We start from the raw sequence: 20,039 nt of genomic DNA, 5'->3' as shown, positions 1-20,039 counted from the left end.
CACTCACACTCCTCGCATTTGCACTTTTATTCTGTACATGACCAATGCTTGAATGCAGGAGCAGGCAAAGTTTTATGCCTTGATGGTTTATTTTTTTATCTACTTTGCATACAAGTACATTGCAATCTGTGGATGTTCCATTATATATTTAATAGTTTTTATTCTGCTTGGTGTGGGCTTTACCTCATACTGTATAATGTGAAATTTAATAGATTGACTTGTGTCTTGACTGTAATAAATTCCTATCTGGAGAAGGCACTCAGGTTCCTTGATGTAAATAAAGTTTTGGTTTATTTTTCAAAGCTACTCTGGACTCTAAATCTCAAACTTAGTCCTGTTCTGACTAATGCAAAACTGGAAATATTTATCTTCTGGTTTGGGGAAGGCCTCTAAGAATTGCTACTGAGATTTTAGATCCTGAAGTTTAAGCTGGATTCTTAACTCGTATTTGAACAGACTTTTTCATATTACTGTGTGTGCCAGACAAGGGGAACAAAGGTGTCTGCAACTGAGGGTAAATATTAAAAAAAAAATAAAATAAATTTTTTACCATATTGTTTTATTCAATTTTAATATGGTTTCCATTATTAACTTCTAAAACAAAATGATTTCCAGTTTAGAAAACAATGCACTGACCACATAATTCCTTTTCCATTTTATACAGTTATACAAATATTCTAAATACACATTTTGTCAAGATGGTGGCAAATAAGATTTAACTGTACAGTATGTAAGGAAAGAAAATATTTTAAGCATATTTAGAAGCAATAGAAATGTCTATACAAAACAAGCAAAAATGGAATAAAATTTTATATTTAAAGTATTGCAACAGTCCCACAGGTTTGTAACAAAAATGTCTTTGCACAGTTCCTCACAATGCCCCATTAATAGCTAAAGCAAGACAGCAATTTTTAGAAAATGATGTTTCAAAATGCTACACATACTACTGCTTGCACAGTTTGATCAAATAATAATCTACTTGGAATCAAGCAAAACTTAGGAGGAGATATACCAACCAACTTTAAAATTATCTGTATAAAAGTCATTGCACATTATTTTACTCAGTTGTTTGAAAAGTAAAAAAGTGTATTTACAAAATATTTCGCAGACAAAATTATAAAGTGAATGGATAATATATAAGTAACACGTCTTGATACTGACAGTTCAAAAACACACACAAATGGTTTTATCATTTCAAGAGGTTTTCAGTGCTCGTTCCTCCAGGAAGTAAACTTGACTTCTACTTTGAAATGGATTTACAAGATGGTACACAGAGCTATTTCAACATCAGCATTATAAAACAGTATGTTAGAAACATGAAAGGAAGAAGAAATTTGTACATCTTAAAAAGTGAGCGATTCATAGATCAACAAATGGGTTGGGTTTGGTTTTTTTTAATTTAGTTATGATAAGTGTTCATTATTCTTCAGATAATAAACCCAACAGGTAAAATGGAAATCCTGGACTAGATGAGAATTGAAAAAAGCACCATGCACAATAGTCTTAGTGTGGTAAACACTGAAGAAAAAAAAATAGCACCTGGAATCCTGTAACACAGATCATTTAAAACTGGTCAAGTAGCTGGCGAAGATACGGTGCCTTTGACAGTTCTCTGCTTACTCTGGAGAGCTTGAAAAGTATTGGGCAGTTGAGGGAGATGCACTGGATCTGTCGATCAGAGCAGCCTGTACAGTTCTTGCATATCTACATTACATGTAAAAAAAGCAAACCAGATTATTTTAAGTGACACAAGCAAGGCATAAACCACTTGGGACTACTAAGTCAAGACTATCACCAGGACAGGCTGCTGCACTGAGCTTTTCCCCAACACAGAGGGATCCAGAGGAGCTCCCTTCTCTGCTGCAGCCCCTCCTGTCGCTGCCAGCTGGCTCATTTGGCCGCGGGTGGGGCGGCTGGCAGGCACCCACTCTAAATTGGGCAGAGAACAACAGCAGGACTGTATAGCCCGGGTTCAAATCCTGCTAATTAAATTCTACTCGCACGTGGTGGTACTTGAAAAAGCAAGGTAAATACGTTAAGTGGATTTAAGCAGGACAGTGTTCTATTCATGATAAACTGTATAAAAGTTTCCTAGTGAAAAAATAAACATCTCTTATTCTGCAGTTATTCTCTGCAGAGGAAAGGGACGTTAAATAAATTACTCTTGTTTCAAAATAAGCTTCAATTAGAGTTTTATCTAGTCAGAGTCAATCACTCCTAAGACAGTAATACACAGGCCACATAAGTTGCACTGCTCTCCTTGTTCAAGGAACTCCTTGTTAATGCTGCTTGAAAGTACTTTTAACATGAGATACCAGATTGACTAAAATAGCAGCAGCCACAGTTTTTCCAATGGTAGCTACCTTCAGAAAACTAAAGTCTTCTGCTTTGCTATTTTATTTTTATCCTTTGCAACATTTGCCACCTCCCGTGGTTTTTCCAAAACCTCAGAAGTTTCCTTCCAACCACACCTGTGTTTTGTAACATTAAAATGTTACACAGTTTATCTTACCATTTGCATAGCTTGAACAACAAACCAAAATTGTATCACTTTGCTTTTAAAACTAGTTCTTTTCCTTCTTTCCATGTTAAAATTATTTGGGAACCAGCACCCTCTCAAGCCAGACCTGCATCAGCACCGAATTCCTGCAGACCAGAAACTCAGACCGACAATAGCCAGAGAGGAGCAGCCCCTCTTGGCCAAGTCCCCATGTGGCACCTCAGAGGATACCAGTCCTCTGGCCTGCAACCATGACCAAAAGGAACAGGATTTAAACAACTTGTTCCAGGGTTTGTAACCTCAGATATACATCTATCCTAGTTCTTTTAAAAGAGGCTGTAGCTGGTTCAAATGCAAGAGACCAAACTAAACTGTACTTCGGACACGTTCTAAATTCAGTTTGTGAGGGGAGAAGTCTATGGTCCTTATCTACAGCACATAATTTTTAAGTAATTTTCTGCTGGCTCCAGCATGTTTATAGTCACAGAGGGCCAAAAATTTAGGCTGTGAAGGATATATATGCCTTCATATTAAAATAAGACAGGTGTTCTTACAGAGACGTCAAACACTGACTGGATCAGGATCCTAGGCCTTGCCGAGCTGTTGCAGGGACAAAAGAATGTTCTAATCAAACCCACTGATCCTTCTGTGGAGCTGGACCAATCTGCCAAGTTCTGATTTATTCCAGAACAAGAGCAATGTAGAAAATTCAGAGTACCGTAGGAAAACTGCAGAACGTGCATCTCCTTACTTACTGCCATTTATAATGCAGGTAAGAGCAAATATTACAAAATACATCAAGAAGTCCACACCTTAGTAATGCAATATTTATGAATAGTGAATTACTGTGGGTTTATAACTACCCCATGAGAACCTACTAAATCAATGCTTAGACTACAGGAATGTTTATGTCTCTGAAATTCAGACAAGTCTTCAAAATCGTTCTTGTGGTAGTGCAAAAAATAAATTTTAACCAATATATTTATTAATTATAAAATACAACAGTATGAAAATTAGGTGAGGGTATACACGTTTCCACAAGAGGAGACACTGTGCTTTGCTATCATATATTCACGGGCACAGTCAGCTACCCTCTTAATTGATTTCTAGCTCAAGAGAAAAAACAGCTTGGAAAATTCCTATGGAGAGGAAAGGTAACAAGAAAACCTCCAAGCTAAAACACATCCATGGTATACATATAAATAAATAAGTTTTCTGGCACAAACGTTTTTGTTACTAGAGCATCGTCCGTTATCTTAATGCAAAAAAGGTGAATCTTTCATACTTTCACAGCTCTCCATCACTGTCATTATAAAAAGGCACCTACAAACCATACAAGATGATCTTAAAAAAAAGAAGAAAATGAGAAAAGCATCTTCTGTTCTGAGCCCCTCTTTGCCTTCAGTTTTAGGCAAAGCTAAGGAGAGTAACAGCTGCTACGCTGCCTGCGACACCAACGGGAAGAGCAAACAAGCTGCAGTGCATTTAACACCCGAACTGTACTTCCCATTTCTGTTGTGAGCATTCAGTGACACCCTGTTTTGAAATTCCAGCCCCTGTCTTTTGCTGACAGACATATGACAATGCTTTAATCGTACCTTGACCAGCTGTTCTTGCTTACGCTCCAACTCTCGGATTTCTTGGTTGAGAATCACTGCCACATGCTGTGGCTGACTTCTGCATTTATTACAGATCCCATACTGGGTCAGTTCATCACACACAGGACAGTGTAAGGTCGTGAAATATTGGGAGATGGTGCCTTTGCGTCCTTCTAGCTCAGTGCGGGCAGTTGAGGCAGCCTTCTGAATCTGTTAAGAAAAATAATTAAGAGGTAATGAACTTTCAAAGAGCAGCTTGCCTTACTTCTAGATTACATAAGGGTTTTTTTTTAAGGAACAAGAAGGTACAAGACAGCCTGCAGGGCATGAGTTCATACACAAATTATGAACATGGATTGCATCACTCTGAAGAGTGCAGCATTGGCATGAAGTGAATAGAACCCACACCTATATTTATTTCACAGGTAACCTCACCAGAGAAGAGAAAGAATAACCAAAGAAATCCTCGGTCACATGCTAAACTCCTGATCTCAACTCAAACTCCACCTCCTGCAGTTGTTCCTTTTTTAGCTGCTGATCTGATTGACATCTAAACATGCCCTGGCTGCAGCCTCAGTGACTGCCTTCCAGATTCTGCCCGCCTTAGAGTTTCTGTGCTGGTGCAGTCCTGGTCACAGAGCTGCCATGGTGCTTTGGTCCATGGCACTAACTCATGCTCTGATTTCCTTGGACAAGGCTCCACCACTGCTCTGTCACCCAGAGAAGTTTGTTCTCTTCACTTGCTCCTGCTGCTGCATGACTTAAGCTTTGTGCTACCTTTCACTCTCCTGCTACTCTGCTCTCTGTGACTTCCTTGGTGGTACCTGGCCTTGCAGAAAGCCAGGGCTCTTTTCACCTTTTTAGAGCAGCTTATTTGAGATACTTAAGGTGACTGTCACAGTGCCATTGGAAAGGTAGAGAAAAGAACTGAAGTCACTCGAGGCTGTATTAAAAGTCTGCAGTGGGAAATATGAGGTACTACTATGTTGCTGAAGTCCACACTGAGCAGAGTAACACATACACACTGTCTTTCGCTATCCCCTTTTTGTAAGGGGTATCACGAACTAAAATCCAGCTATCTAGTGCTTCTCTTCCTGCATCCCAATGACTTTTTTAACTTTTAGGAAAGTCAGGTTTGGATATAATTATTTTAAAATTTCGGGTGATACAAATTTTTGACGTTTTCCTGCTGCTGGGGCATACCACCTTTTCTATACAGAGGAAGGATCGTCAGAATGTTTTGGAAAATAGGATTTCCAACATCTATTTGCTAAACAGATGCATATACACATACTACTAAAAATATACAGCACAGCAAAACATTCTCACAAACTATGGAAGGGGTCAGAAAACAGAATATGACTGTGTGACCAACCCTGCAGAGAACAGCTGGCTGAAAAAATTGAAGTGAAAAAACCACACAGAAGATCTAAGAATCAGGACTGCATGTTTGAGCATCAAACTCTGCTTTGTAAAATACTCTCTGCTGTTGCCTCATATAAACCTCATTCCATTACAAGTCACAATGAAGCCAAACCCTGTACAGATGCACTGCACTTGTTAACTGTTTGAAAACATTTACCCGTGGCAACTCATGGTACCAGCTGAAGACGTCTATGCCGATAAGTGAGAACACCCTGGCCAGTGGGGGCAGGATCTGTTTGGTGATATAGTACGTGGCGTTCAGCCTCAGGTTGGGATCCTGCAGGACTTCGATGGGCCGCCTCACCAGCTGTATCAGGGGCAGGCCGGGCATGCCGTACACAATGACGTAGGGCACTCGCTCCCCAACCCGCGGTTCTGAGCGACGGTCATAGGCAAGCATTCTCCTGTTTAAAAAATAGTCTTTGTAATGCATCCAGAGGCAAATTCATAGTTAATCCATTTGGTTATAAGCTTCCCCATCTGATTATATCAGTTGCTCTCCAGATGACTGGAGCTAACATCTATTATGAAGCACAGGACCAAATTGTTTCATTTTTAATTTATCTTGTGATCAGACCTGAATTTTAGAACTTGGAACATGTGCCCTAAAACCACATTCTGTTTCATGTCACTTGGATTTGCATGCAGGTTGCTTTTTAGCTACCTCTTCCTTAAAGAAATATTTTAATAAAGAGCAGCCAGGGAATTAAAAAGAGCTCAAGTAGAATTTGCTTTCTGGTCAAATTGTCCTTTGCTTTCTGAGATTGCTTGCTCAGTAGATTGATACCTGCTTCAAATTGAATTGTCCTTTGCTCAGAAAGCAAAGGACAATTCAGTTTGGACTTGGATTTTATTTTACTAAAAAAGTATAGCTTAATTGGAAGACCTTTTGTATTAAGCAAGGTGGCAAAATGTGCCAACTCACACTATCTATTTCTAATAAACATTATCAGTGGGATGAAATATTAACTTTAAGTAAGGTACTTTTTTAAAAATGAAAAATTATGCCTGGTAATGTATTTCACAGCACTGGGAGACATCATTATTACAATTTTTATCATATCTAATATCTGTGAGTGATAGGTGGAGAGTCAAGCCCCTATACAAAACCCAAAACATAAGTAACAGGAGTGAACACACTGTTACAACATCCGGACAAGACTTTACTCTCAAACATGTGTGGCTGCTTCCAGGACTACAAAATGGCTTTCTAGGACCATCTCATGCCTGATCTCTTTTCGCACACAGAAGGAAGCCAGGGACAACTGCTGCAACAGTATCTGAAGGAGAGATCTTACTGCTACCCACAATTTGACAGTATAAAGGTCAAGAGAACAAATATCAATGATCTACTCAAAATGTGTCAGTACAAAGATCAAGATAAAAAATACCTATGATCTCCTCCTCATAACTTGTCAGCACAAAGGTCAAGATAAAAAATATCGATGATTAGCACTTCTTAATCTCATTACCTGGTGATTTCTAGGGCAGGTACACAGGCTCCAGGTCTGTAAGCTGAGCTCCCTCTGTACTCTTTTGCAAAGATAAAGTCTTGCATGCTGGCTTTTCCTTCCAGTAGCTTCATGCATTGATTCTGAACATACTGCTTGATCTGACTTATGTCCCGTGTTTCAAATAGCAGCTTGATAGAACACTCAAGTATCTTTTTAAATAAATGAGAAAGGTGAGAAAATCATGTATGTTTAATGAAAAACATTTAATTCCAATTTATTCAGTAAATTATAAGGAAATATGAATACACTGCTCAGAAAAAGTACCAGTGGTGAACTAGAATGTTAATATGACAATAGGTTGCAATCACTTCCACTCAAAGACATTTGTAGACACACTACTCGACAACTTTTTCCTCAGTTTGACATATCTTTCATGACATCATCCATACTCCAGCACTAAGACTGCTTCAACAATTACAGAGGTCTTCCAGAGTATGAGAGAGGTTTTTCCCTGTCATCTAAAACATTTTGCCATGACTTTCTGACCACTTCAGCAAACAAAAGAATAAGAATTAAAAAAAAAAAGGAGGAAAAAAAAAAAGAGAAGGAAAAAAGAGCAGTAAATCCTCCTAATTGGTTACCTTTCTTACTGGCATAAAATTGTTTTAATTTGGCTAACAACAAGAGCCATTTCTTTACAGCCTCCCAATACATAGTTTAAAATATACAGGTAAGAAAGCTTATTTTAAATGAATTCTTAACAAACCTAGATTTATATAAGTGAGATATTCAGCAGACATATCAGTGTGTCTCACTCATCTGGGAGTTAATACTTACTTTCCATTAAAGTGAACTGGATCAAGAATGGTCTTTTAAAGAACTTACATGGGCCAAGGGCTTTTTATGGGGTCTTTAGGGATGAAATATAAGATTTAAAATGCAAGTCCTTGTAATGCTGTGAAAGATCTTCAATTTATCTTTCAAATGGCTCATACTAGAAAAACAGATGAAGTCTCAGACAACTCAAAAGGACTAGGAACTCTGAGAAAGAACAAATATAAAATGAAATAACAGAATACTATAATTTCACTCAGGAAGAAATCTATGAACATTTTACCTTGGAAACAGCAGGACAGGAGTCCCTTCGGACTGTCTCTATGCCTTTTGCATCAAATACTGGGTCCTTCTGGTCCAATGTTTCATACATGTAACCCACGTACCTCTTTTTAGTTTGCAGGACACATGGCAAGTACACCTGAAATGTTTAGAAAGAAGATAGCCCAATCTGGCATGTGTTGAGAATATAAGGTGGCTTTGAACATAGATGGTTTCCTAAGGAATACTTTACTTTGTTGCCATTGTTGTGTTTTGGTTTTTTTGTTAAATCATTGAAACTGATAAACTAGATCAAAGGACTGTTAAAGGATGGCAGACGAAGTTGGGATTCTGTGGAGTTCCATTCTTAAATCACTTTCTACTTCATCTAGCTGAACCTCAGATGACAATTGACAGTATAAATTGTTGCAAGTACCCTTAATTTTTGGATTGTACCTGTCACCATTTCTAATGTAACTCCATTATCTTTCTTTCTTATAAAGGTAACTTCATTTTAAACATCAGAGAAGAAAATGTTCCCAGGAAAAGTAGTGCTTAGAACTTTCTGTTTTCAAACTTTATCTAATTAGGAAGTGCCAAAAATCAGCTAGTATCTCCATCTGGGAAAGTATGCTTTCTTAATGTCTATGCTTGGAGGAATGGTTTTCTCATGAATGGATATTTAGGGTAATGGTTTGTTTTCTCCAACCTCTTATTTCATTCTTGATTGTGTCAGTATTCCTTGACCAGTTTTAAATGAATGAATGGAGAATGATTTCTTCACAGTGTTATTAGGATAACACCACATCTTCCTGGCTCTTGTGGAAGAGGGAGCAGTGAATTTAGATTGCCTCAGGCTGAAGAGGGTCCTGCATATAGGTATCCTATCTTCCTGAACAGATGCTCCGGCTTTGAGGCATTTTCCTGTTCCTATGCAAGGAAGCTACTGTATAAAGTGTACTCAGTATTTTGACCCACAGGTGAAGAAGAGCACTTAAAAGCGAAGCACTCAGATATCTTCTCAAGTGGATCCTTGCACCTAGTGAATTATTTTCTGGCCAATTAATCCTTCAGCTTAATGACACAGAAATGCCTCAAAGTGGAAAGGGTCCCTGTACATCACTCAGTGAGCAAAAGTTGCTGTGCCTTCTACAGGAATCCTGACTTTTCTTGCTAATATTTTTCTACTGTATTTTCCATGGAAAATGGCAATTTGCTTAAGAATTCTGACTGAACTCATTGAGTCAGGTATGTACTTTGAAAATATCCGGATCGCTAGAACTAATGCTAACTCACGTGAACACCCTGCTAAGGATTTTACAATTATAAACTTTCAGCAAAATTAGTAACACATTGCCTTGCTCTTCTAGAAAAGACTTGTCATCAATATTTCTTCCAGAAGCCTACTGAATGGATTTTTATGATTTTTCATTTTATAGGTATATTTATGTATCACATGGACATACCCCGAAGTGTGCTAAGGCTGACTAAAGAATAAATATCAGGCTTGTAATTAATGCACTGGCATCAGGGATGGTGAACATTTTCTCTACTAAGTCGCACAAGTTGGTTTGAATGTAGGTATGTAACAGAGAATGACAGAATATGCCGAGTTGGAGAGGACCTACGAGGATCACTGAGTCCAACTCTTAGTCCTGCACAGGACCATCCACAAGACTTACACCATGTGCCTGAGAATATCATCCAAACGCTTCTTGAACTCAGACTTGGTGCTGTGACCACTTCTCTGGGGAGCCTGTTCCAGTACCCAGCACCCTCTGGGTGAAGAACCTTTCTCTAATATCCAACCTAAACTTCCCCTGACATAACATCAGGCCATTCTCTTGGGTCCTGTCACTGGTCACCACAGAGAAGAAATCAGTGCCTGCCCCTCCTCTTCCCCTCATGAGGAAGTTGCAGACTGCAATGAGGTCTCCCCTCAGTCTCCTCTTCTCCAGGCTGAACAGACATGTGCCCTCAGCAGCTCCTCATACAGCTTCCCCTCACGGCCCTTCATCATCTTCGTTGCCCTTTTTTGAATGCTCTCTAATAGCTTAATATCTTTTTTACATTGTGGTGCCCAAAACTGCACACAGGACTCAAGATGAGGCCACACCAGCGCAGAGCAGAGCGGGACAATCCCCTCCCTTGACCAGCTGGCAATGCTTAGCCTGATGCCCCCAGGACACAGTTGACCTTTCTGACTGCCAGGACACTGCTGACTCATATTCAACTTGCCATCAACCCAGGTCCCTTTCTGTGGCACTGCTCTCCAGGATCTCATTCCCCAGTCTGTACAAACATCCAAGACTGCCCCATCCAGCACTTTCCCTTGTTGAACTTCATATGGTTGATGACTGCCCAGTCCTCTAATTTGCCGAGGTCTCTCTGAAGGGCCTCCCTGCCTTCAAGTGAGTCAACAGCTCCTCAGAGTTTTGTATCATCTGCGAACTTGTTTAGTATCCCTTCCAGTCCTGCATCCAAGTCATTCGTGAAGATGTTGAAGAGCACAGGGCCTAAGGTGGGGGCCTGTGGAACCCCACTAGTGACAGGTCACCAGTCTGATGTTACCCCATTCACTATCACCCTCTGTGCTCAACCCATGAGCCAATTGCTCATCCACCACATGATGTGTTTATCCAGCTGTAGGCTGGACATTTTGTCCAGAAGGATCCTGGGAGAGACCTTGAAAGCTTTGCTGAAATCCAAAAAGTTTATATCAACTGGCTTCCCTTCTCAACTAGGGGTGTTACCTTGTCATAAAAAGTAATCAGTAATGTCAAACCCAGGGAGGTGCTTCCCAAAACTGATGAGACAGGAATTTCAAACTGCCTGATGCTGCCAGCACAACAGGCCACCATGCATCCTGATGTGAAAGTAGGAATATTTCTTTTTGTTGTTGATACTGCAGTGCTCCTCTGACAAGGTCCCTGAGGCATTAAGGGGCTTGCAATATATACCCAGAGAAACACCACAGCACAAAACTGTTGTATATCCTTATCCTACATTAGGGTCCAGAAAGATCTTTTATCTTCTTTTTTTTTTTTTTTTTTTAATAACAGTGTTTTCATTCAACATACTCAAGTATTTTCCTTTTACCTTTTCAAACTTCAGTTTAACAGGTTTGGGGTTTGTTGCTGTTACAGCTTCAGCAATTTCTTGACCAATCTTAAAAGACTGCTCCTTCGTGGCTCCTTTCAAGAGTACAAACATGCTACAAGAAATCAGACATAGGAAATAAGTGCAAATCTGCTCAACTTGGTTCCTGAAAATTATAAGCTATAGTTTCTGGGGTAGCAAGGCAGGGATTTTGTTATCAACTGCATTCCCTTCCTTCAGCTAGAAAAGCGAAAAATCTGAGAAACTTCAGTGTTCAGTATGAAATGAGGAGTGCCAAAGGCCTGAGGAAGTTGTGACCAGCTGCTGAGGCAGGAAACACAAACGTTCCCAGGCACTGCAAAACTTGAGTTCACAGGAGAGAACTGTAAAGAACTCTGGGTACGCCACTTTTGCCGCCCATGAGCAGCAATAGGATTTTACTTCCTTTCTTCAACAATTTTTTTAAGTGAAACTACTATGAATTCAGTATCTTTGAAATTTCAAGTTTTTATCAAATCGAGCTGAAATCAGTCACTGGATTCACAAGTTGTTACAGAAGGACACCCAGACAAGCTTTGTTTCCCAATGGCTGAAAAATTATCTGAGTGTAGAACAGAGATAAATATGCCTAGAGTATGGCTATTATTTAGATGAAAGATTGACTGAGAAAGGGGAAATATTTATATGATGTATCTCAGGCAGCCTAATAATATCTTTGCATGCTCTGGTGGCTGCTTCTGAATTGTATCCACTTTTGAAGCTTAAAATAGTGCCTTCCTCAAGAGGTAATGCCTACTATGTTATAAATACTCTATTTTCTAAAATAAAAGCAACATCAGAAATGGGCACAAAACCAGTAATTTGGTAAATTAGATTTATACTAATTCACAACTGAAATAATATTATTTCCCCCCCTCTTTCTGTTCCATATAATTTTCAAATGAAAGGAAACCTTCAAAGTTCTAAGAGTCCTAACAAACTTGAGGAAACTGGATATTATTTACTTTGCATATTCTGCAGGACAGTAAGCAACATCCAAAGAGGGTCCACGTACTCTTTTCAGCATCATATGTTCCCCTTTTTGAGACAAAAGAAAAATCTATCTACAAAGAATTACTATGATTTTAAAACATTATAAGAAGCAGACCATTAATTACCTGTCTGTATCACCATACACAACGTGAGCACCCCATTTTTTTGTATCATTCACCAATTTAATGGCACGCTCCAATGTTTCTCTGGCTTTGTGGACAATGCTATCTCCAATCTGCAAAGTTAAAGACAGATTGAAAGTTTTATTCTACTGTTAAACCAAACACTAGCTCATGGTAAACACAGTCTAACTGTCTTTGATCTGTTTATGAAAATTACTACATTGAGACAATATATTTTATTTTATGGTTTAAATGCATATAAGAAATAAAAGGCTTGCTTAAATTACCCTAAAATAACAAGAATTGAAGGAATAATGACAAAAAAATATTAAGAATTAAAAGAAAGAAAAATTTGGTTTAAACTTCTTCAGACATATTGAAAGTGTAAGGAGCAAGACATGACTGCTTTGGACCACTTTCTCTAGGTTTTGGATTCTGCTGATTCCTCTGAAAACTATGAAATAGCTACAATGTTTTTATTTTATTTCCACTATTAGAACTGTAATCCAATCCACCTTTGGAGATAGTTCTATAGAAATGCCAACTTCAAATGCTTTTTATGGGAAGAAGAAAAATAAGACATTTCTTTCCAAAAGGTCACAAATAAATCCCAAGTTGCTGATTTGCAGTATTACAAATAAAACCAGCTTTTTTTAGTTTAAGTATGTTTCAAAAAATTATAATACTATGTTATCTGACTAGTGCCTTTCCTACATTTTTTATGTGTTTTTATTTGTAACCCTTACCTCAGTGCATGGCATTCTTCCAGAAAAATTAGCAGCAGTATAACCAAATGTAAAATTAGCAATATATTTAAGACCCAACTGACGAGCTTCAAGCATTCGAGTCACAGCCTTGTCATGCTTATAAGCCTTCATTGACTGTTTGACCATTATCCTAGTCTTCAAGATTTCTTCCAGCATCCTTGGCAGCACACCCTTTCTTACTGAAGGCTGCCATAAAGGGAACAAAGAAAAAAAATATGTTTAAAAGCCTAACCTAAACAGGTAGGAGTAAAATCAAAACCCAGAACTGTTAGTTAACCTCTGTCAGGAAGACAAAGTAATTAGTAAGATGCCCTAGCCACCAACAGCTTGGATTTTCCCACAAATATTACAAGGAATCTAGAATATAGGCAAAGCTCTTAAGGGCAGAGTAAACAACTTTTTGTTATTTGTTTTCATCAGCCCTGCTAATGCAACGTTCAGATAATCTTATTAAATAAAATGGGACTTCAATACTGTTAATTCTCAAAATATTAAATGTTGAAGGAATATTGTCTTTTAAAAATTCTGCAAATATTCTTTACTTAAAGTTTTTGTTTTCCATTAAATACATGTATGCTGGTGATTGGTTAACCATTTGTAAGAACTCCAGGCCATATCCATTACAAATCAGCCAGCAGAATACAAAATGAGAACAACAGTCAGGGAGTTTCATCTCCCAGTCCATGACTCTTTTTCTAGGAAAGCATTCTGCAGGCAGGAGACGAATGAAGAGTTACACACAGATAATTACTGCTTGATCCCCAAACTACACAAGTAAAATACAATTTAATTATAGATGAAATAAGTCTTCAGTAAAAAGAAAAACATAAAATGACATTTTACTTCCTGAACTGCCAGAAGTTCAACGCTTTGACAAATATCAAAAAACATTGTGAAATGGGAGACTGAACCTCCCCTTTCTGTCTGCTCTTAATGTAGCAAAATATAAACTACAATATCAATTTGACCTTAAGATAGGCAGCCAACACGGAGTGAAAATGCCTGTCAAAGAGTACTAGTATAATTACCTTGACAAAAGCTACTCCACTGGGCGACACTGTGATATCATGCCTAATCTGGTAAAGTAAGTCAGGAGGTACTCTGAGAGATGTACAGCCAAATTTGAATGCATCATATCTAATAAAGAGAGAATTTATATAAGAAGACAAGTCATTAATTTACAGCCCAATCAAGCACAGCATCAGCTCACATTGAAATGCTGATAATGCCAGCAAGGATAGAATAAACTCAGGTATAAACAAACATAACATAATTTCATATTTCTTAGCCAAAGGCAAAAGGCTCTAGGAATAAAGTACTAATAAACGGCTAAATTCCAATGCATGCCTAATTTATCAAGTCTCTTCTGTGTTAATGAATTATTTCCAAATTCTGAGTTGGTGGAGGCACGTATTCATACAGTAATGCCCTATGGAAACCATACATGTTTACCGAGTACCACATTCCACAAATTTTCTTCCTACAAACTCAGAATTTCAAATCAGAAACTTAAAAGCCTGATGGTGATGCCTAGCAATTACTGCATGCATCTTCCCATTCTTCAAAATACTGTTTTATAGAGGTAATTATAAAGAGCAATGAGATTTTCTTCCAATTAACAGAATAACTGTTAAGCTCAATAAAAGATGCTACACATCTATTCATGAGAATAACTCATTGTATCTTTTAATTTTAAATAGTTAAGATCAGAGTGAACTACAACTGTTAAAAGAACTGCCATAATTTATTAAGGAGTAGTACTAGTCCAGTTTTGAAGATGGGTTGTGCATTTACATTACCTTATTTTGAAGCAATATTAAAAAACAGCATCACCACAATAATGAAAGAGGTGTATGTACACACGCACACATACACATCGTTGTTTGTTGCTTTTTTTAACACAACACAGTCTAATTCTATATTTAATTAAAAATACATATTGATGTGTATATGTATATATGTGCTTACGCACACACCCACATGGTAGATTTTTATCATCCCTACTGTGTAACAGAAAATGATGCTATTCATACCTGCCCATTTTTTCCAAGAACAACCAAGGGTTCTCAGTAGCTTAGAGAAGACATTAAAGTCTCTATGGAATAAAAGTTTGAGAAAAGAAGAACAACTTACTTTCCTAAGTTTTCAACGTGTCCCAGGCAGGTTGAAAAACAGTAGTTGTACGCTATCACAATGGAAGGATATAATGACTGGAAATCTAAGACAAGAACTGCATTGCTGTAGAAGCGGGATTCTGGCTCCATTATTAAGGGAACACATTGTGGGGCTTTCATTTGAGCTCGCTGTTGGACACTGGGTGTCACAGCAATGTAATTCATTGGCTTCGCAATACGCAGCATCACAGACTCCACACGATACTGCAAAACAGTTTGGATATTATATCAGTTTGGATATATATATTATTTGGATATATAATCATTATAATTTCAAAAATGCAGAACAAACACGTGTGCATTAAAACAGTGCAAATGCACACTTATATTTTCTAAATTTAAAGTACAGAAAAGTAGTTCCCTCAGTACCCTTGGATGGGATCCCATGTGGCACCATACAAGTGTGTGTCTAAGTGGTGTGGCACATCACCTGGCCACTTTCACCTGGAATCTGGGGGCTTCATTCTGCTCCCTGTCTTCCAGCTCAGGGGTCTGGATACCCAGAGACCAACTGGTGTTGCTGTTAAAGACTGAGGCAAAGAAGGCACTAAGTACCTCAGCCTTATCCTCTTCCTTTGTCACTATATTTTCCCCCTGCATTCAATAAAGGATGGAGATTCTCCTTAACATTCCTTTTGTTGTTGATGTATTTGTAAAAATATCTTTTGTTGTCTTTTATGGCAGTAACCAGATTAAGTTCTGGTTGGACTTCGGTTCTTCTATTTTCCTCCTTCATAAACTCACAACATCCTTGTAGTCCTCTCAAGTTGCCTGACCCTTCTTCTGAAGGTGATACACTCTCTTTTCTCCTGTGTTCCAGCCAAAGGTCTCTGTTCATCCATGCTGGTCCTTCTCCCTCACTAGCTAGTCTTTCAGCACACGGGAACAGGCTGCTCCTGTGTCTTTAGGATTTTCTTGTATATCCAGCTTTCCAAGACTCCTTTGCCCCTCAGGACTGCCTCCTGTGGGACTGTCTCAACCAGTCTCCTAAGTCTGCCCTCTGGAAGTCCAAGGTGGCAATTCTGCTGAACCCCCTCTCTACTTCTCCAAGAACTGCAAACTCTATCATTTTGTGATCTGTGTGCCCAAGATGGTCTCCAGCCATCACATCACTTACCTGTCCTTCTCTGTTCACAAACAACAGGTCCAACCTTCCCTAGCTGGTTCACTTACCAGTTGTATCAAAGTTCTCTTCCACACACACCAGGAACCTCCTGGATTGTTTCCTCTCTGCTGTGTTGTATTCCCAACAGACACTGGGTAAATTGAAGTCTCCCATGATAACAAAGCCTAGAGATAATGAGACTTCTCCCAGCTACTTACAGAATATTTCATCTGCCTCTTCATTCTGGTTGAGTGGTCTATAACAGACTCCCTCCAGGACATCTGTCCTGTTGACCTTCTCACTGATTCTCACCCTCAAACACTCAACCCTATAGTCAACATCATTAAGTTGTAGACAATGGAAACACTCCCTTAACATACAGGGACACCTCTCCTTCCTTGCCTCTTCCTTCTGAAGAGCTTATAGCTGTCCATTGCAGCACTACAGCTGTGTGAGTCACGCCATCATGTTTTCATGATGGCAACAATGTAATAGTTTTCCTGCTGCACAATGGCTTCCAGTTCCTCCTGTTTGTTGCTCATGCTGTGTGCATTGCTGTACATGCAGTTCAGTCAGGTTATCGATCTCTTTTCCCCTTTTTTGGGGGTGGGGTGGGGGGGGAAAGCCCTAATCTCTACATGACCGTTCTCAGGCACATCTGTGGTTTCTAACACAGTAATAATCCTTTTGTCCTTGCTGCCACATAGATCTCCATCCCCTACCTCCACTGAGACAGCAGACTGAAAGACTTTGCTAGGACACGGTTTCTCAAATACTGGCGTGATGCTCCCAGGCTTATCTCTAGTGAGCCTGGTTTTATCCCTTTCCCCCTTCAAATCAAGTTTAAAGCTCTTTCAAATGAGCTCTGCTAACTCCTGTGCAAAAATCAGCAAGTTCTTCAATCATCTCACTAATAATTAGTATGCCTATAACCCTTTCCTGTTAGATTTGTTTAGTCTACTATGGAGTGTTCAAGATGGCTTCATACAACAAAATAATAAAAAGATACTTTAGAAAGTTATTGTAAAACTTAGTGAGAGATAGAAACATGGAAAAATAACTTAAGATATCTGAAATCTGTTCTTATTACTATTCCATTTTAAAATCTCTTTCAGCTAAAGAGAAAAGGAATATCTTCATAAAAGGAAGTGATGATTCTTCTGAGTGAATAAAAAAATTATTTGAAGTGACTGGGAATTGTTGCAACTGCTGTTTCTGTGATCCAGAAAGTTTCACTGGAAACAGAACATAGGTGCACAGAAGGGAAGAGAAAAGAACAGTCAGGATAGAAAATGCAGTATGCTTCTGTTGCTCACTCCCACTCACAGACATTTGAGAAAATGACAGGCAGAACAGTGTTTGTGGGCTGCAATCATGACAGTTTAAGCATATCTATGTTGGCAGTATGCCGGTCCCACACTCCCTGTCCCTAGCTGTGCATTTCTCTTCCCTTGCTCCAAGAGCGGTTATTTTCTGATAATATGGTAAATCAGGGAGATAAACTGGCAAATACCTACTGAATGCCACCATGGCTCTGCTATGGGTGCCTGCCTGCCTGCTCCCCACTCCCTCACAAACAGAGGGCCATTACCAGCAAAACCAACAAGAACCTGCACTGGGTCAAGAGATGACATAACAATTGCAGTCAAAGGAAAAAAGCTGGCAAAAGTTTTTTAACTGGACTGAATTAAGGAAACTGCAGCTTTAGACACTCCCATATCTGCCTGTCTTATGACAATGGTGTCTGCTTAGGACATTAGTCTTTAAGTTTTCTTTTTGTCCATAGAAGTTGGCAAAAAAAAAAAATCAGTTTTGGTCAGCTGTTTTTTAGAAAGCAGAAAGATAGTAGGAGAAGAAGTATAGTAGGAAAGAAGATGACAATAGAAGAGCTGTAACACATGAGAGAGTAGCTGCCTCATTTCAGGTGCTGTTCAGGTCTCACATGAAGCCACGACAACAGTCGAGTTAGTCTAGTCACTCAGAACCTGGGCAAGGAAAGCCTTTAGTAGTACTGGAGAGTGCTGGGGTCTCAAATAAACAGTAGCTCTCACTCTGTCCTTCTCCCTTTCTCTCTGATGCTAGTACCAAAACAATAGAACCGCACACATCGTGCATGGCAAATCTCACTCACAAGTCTGCTTCACAGGAAATGTCACTTAGAATATATTCGATGCAGCTTTGTCTGCCTGGAAGAAAATAATCTCGTCTTTCTAAAACACGCCCAATTATACTTATGTTTTGGAGAGCACTCATTTTCAGACTCATCTAAGCGTGAACGATACCAACTCAAAGTGAAAGCTTAGTGCTTCTGAAGTGAGTAGAAGAAAGAGATTTACTGGCATGATTAAATTTGGGCAACTCTATTTTTAACAGCTATTTTTAAACTCTGAGACTAGTCAACTCAAAAGCAGCAATAATGGACTAAATGGTATTCTTTATGTTTCACTTTCACACTAATTTCATGTCAACAGTCTTCTGTGACCCTATGAAAATACATTTATGGACTGAAAAGATACTGAAAAACTAAAACATTTTGTAAAACCTATATTGATTTTGTGAAGTATAAGAAAAACTAAGTCTTACCTGGGAGCCTCTTGTTAATACGTGTAAGAACTGAATGCCAAAAAGTCTTGCCATTTCACTTGTTCTGTCAATCAAATCCAGTTTCTCTAACAACAGGAGATTCCCACGGACCCGGCTAACATAATGATCAACCATTTTCCATCTGTGAAAGCAAATGCCTCGTTATAAACAATCCGGAGAGTGCTGCTCCTTCTACTAAGAAAAACGTATTTTTATGATAACTTGTTACAAACCAGCAAATAAAATTACCTCTAGGACATTTTCATGTTTTTTTCAAAAATGTTGCATACATAAATATATACTTACATATTCTAAAGATATTCACAGAATGTGTTACAGCAAACTACTTTTAAGGCATCTCTCAATGACATGTTATATTCTGTTTTCCTTACTGTCCTAAAGGACTATCAAAACAGAAACTGAGTTTCTCTTCATGTGTTTACATGGTTTTTTTAACAGAGTGACCTTTTGTGGAGACATCCTTCTATATTAAGAACGCTTATCTCAGCTGAACATAAATTTAGAATTTCAGTATAAACCAAGTTTCTACCTAGTTAAAAAGTATTTAACTTTTACAGAAATTATATGTATGTCACAAACAACATGCAGATCAGTACTCAGTTTTATGAATTGTTCATATCTTGCAATACCAAATCACTCATGGAAGAGTGAAGCTCAATATGACACACGTTATATAAAGGTATTTTCAAGCAGCTCTAGTTACTGTCTTAACATGTTGCACACTGTTTTGTACTACTTTTAAGCCTAGTTTGTTTGACATGCACTGTGAAGTGAAACAGAAGCTGACAGTTCATTAAAAGCCCTTCTGATGAATAGCATAGACAAATAAAAGACATTACAGAACTTCAAAACAGTACATCTATTCAGATATGTTGAAACTATAACTGAAAATGTCTTGTTGAAATATTGAGGGTATAACTATACAACAGAACAGCCAAGTAAATAAGCTCATGTTGCTGCATATACACTGTTCTAGTGCTTGAACTAAACTGATTATTTCTTCCTATGTTGACTTCAGCTTATACCTATCCGATGTTAAGAATCTGGCCTCAAAAACAACAAAC

The 20,039-nt window shown here is 38.5% G+C and overlaps 1 protein-coding gene across 1 annotated transcript in view; it reads right to left on the bottom strand.

Moving 5' to 3' along the window:
• Nucleotides 1-541: 541 nt before the first annotated feature.
• The window catches only part of REV3L (REV3 like, DNA directed polymerase zeta catalytic subunit), a 79,086-nt gene continuing 59,588 nt past the window's right edge, over nt 542-20,039 (bottom strand). Inside the window, exons 22-32 of the mRNA XM_018077767.2 lie at nt 18,955-19,096; nt 15,226-15,470; nt 14,121-14,229; nt 13,072-13,278; nt 12,329-12,438; nt 11,172-11,286; nt 8,095-8,232; nt 6,996-7,186; nt 5,681-5,927; nt 4,099-4,308; nt 542-1,704 (exon numbers count right to left, since the gene is read on the bottom strand). Of these exons, the coding sequence (XP_017933256.2) occupies nt 1,564-1,704; nt 4,099-4,308; nt 5,681-5,927; nt 6,996-7,186; nt 8,095-8,232; nt 11,172-11,286; nt 12,329-12,438; nt 13,072-13,278; nt 14,121-14,229; nt 15,226-15,470; nt 18,955-19,096 (1,855 nt within the window). The 3' untranslated portion in view covers nt 542-1,563. The remainder of the gene's footprint in view (nt 1,705-4,098; nt 4,309-5,680; nt 5,928-6,995; nt 7,187-8,094; nt 8,233-11,171; nt 11,287-12,328; nt 12,439-13,071; nt 13,279-14,120; nt 14,230-15,225; nt 15,471-18,954; nt 19,097-20,039) is intronic.

The sequence above is a fragment of the Manacus vitellinus genome, unplaced genomic scaffold (assembly GCF_001715985.3).
Source record: "Manacus vitellinus isolate BGI_N305 unplaced genomic scaffold, ASM171598v3 scaffold_4_pilon, whole genome shotgun sequence".
Classification (NCBI taxonomy): Eukaryota; Metazoa; Chordata; class Aves; order Passeriformes; family Pipridae; genus Manacus; species Manacus vitellinus.
Note: the sequence above shows the minus strand (reverse complement) of the source record. Positions and strands in the feature narration are given on the sequence as shown.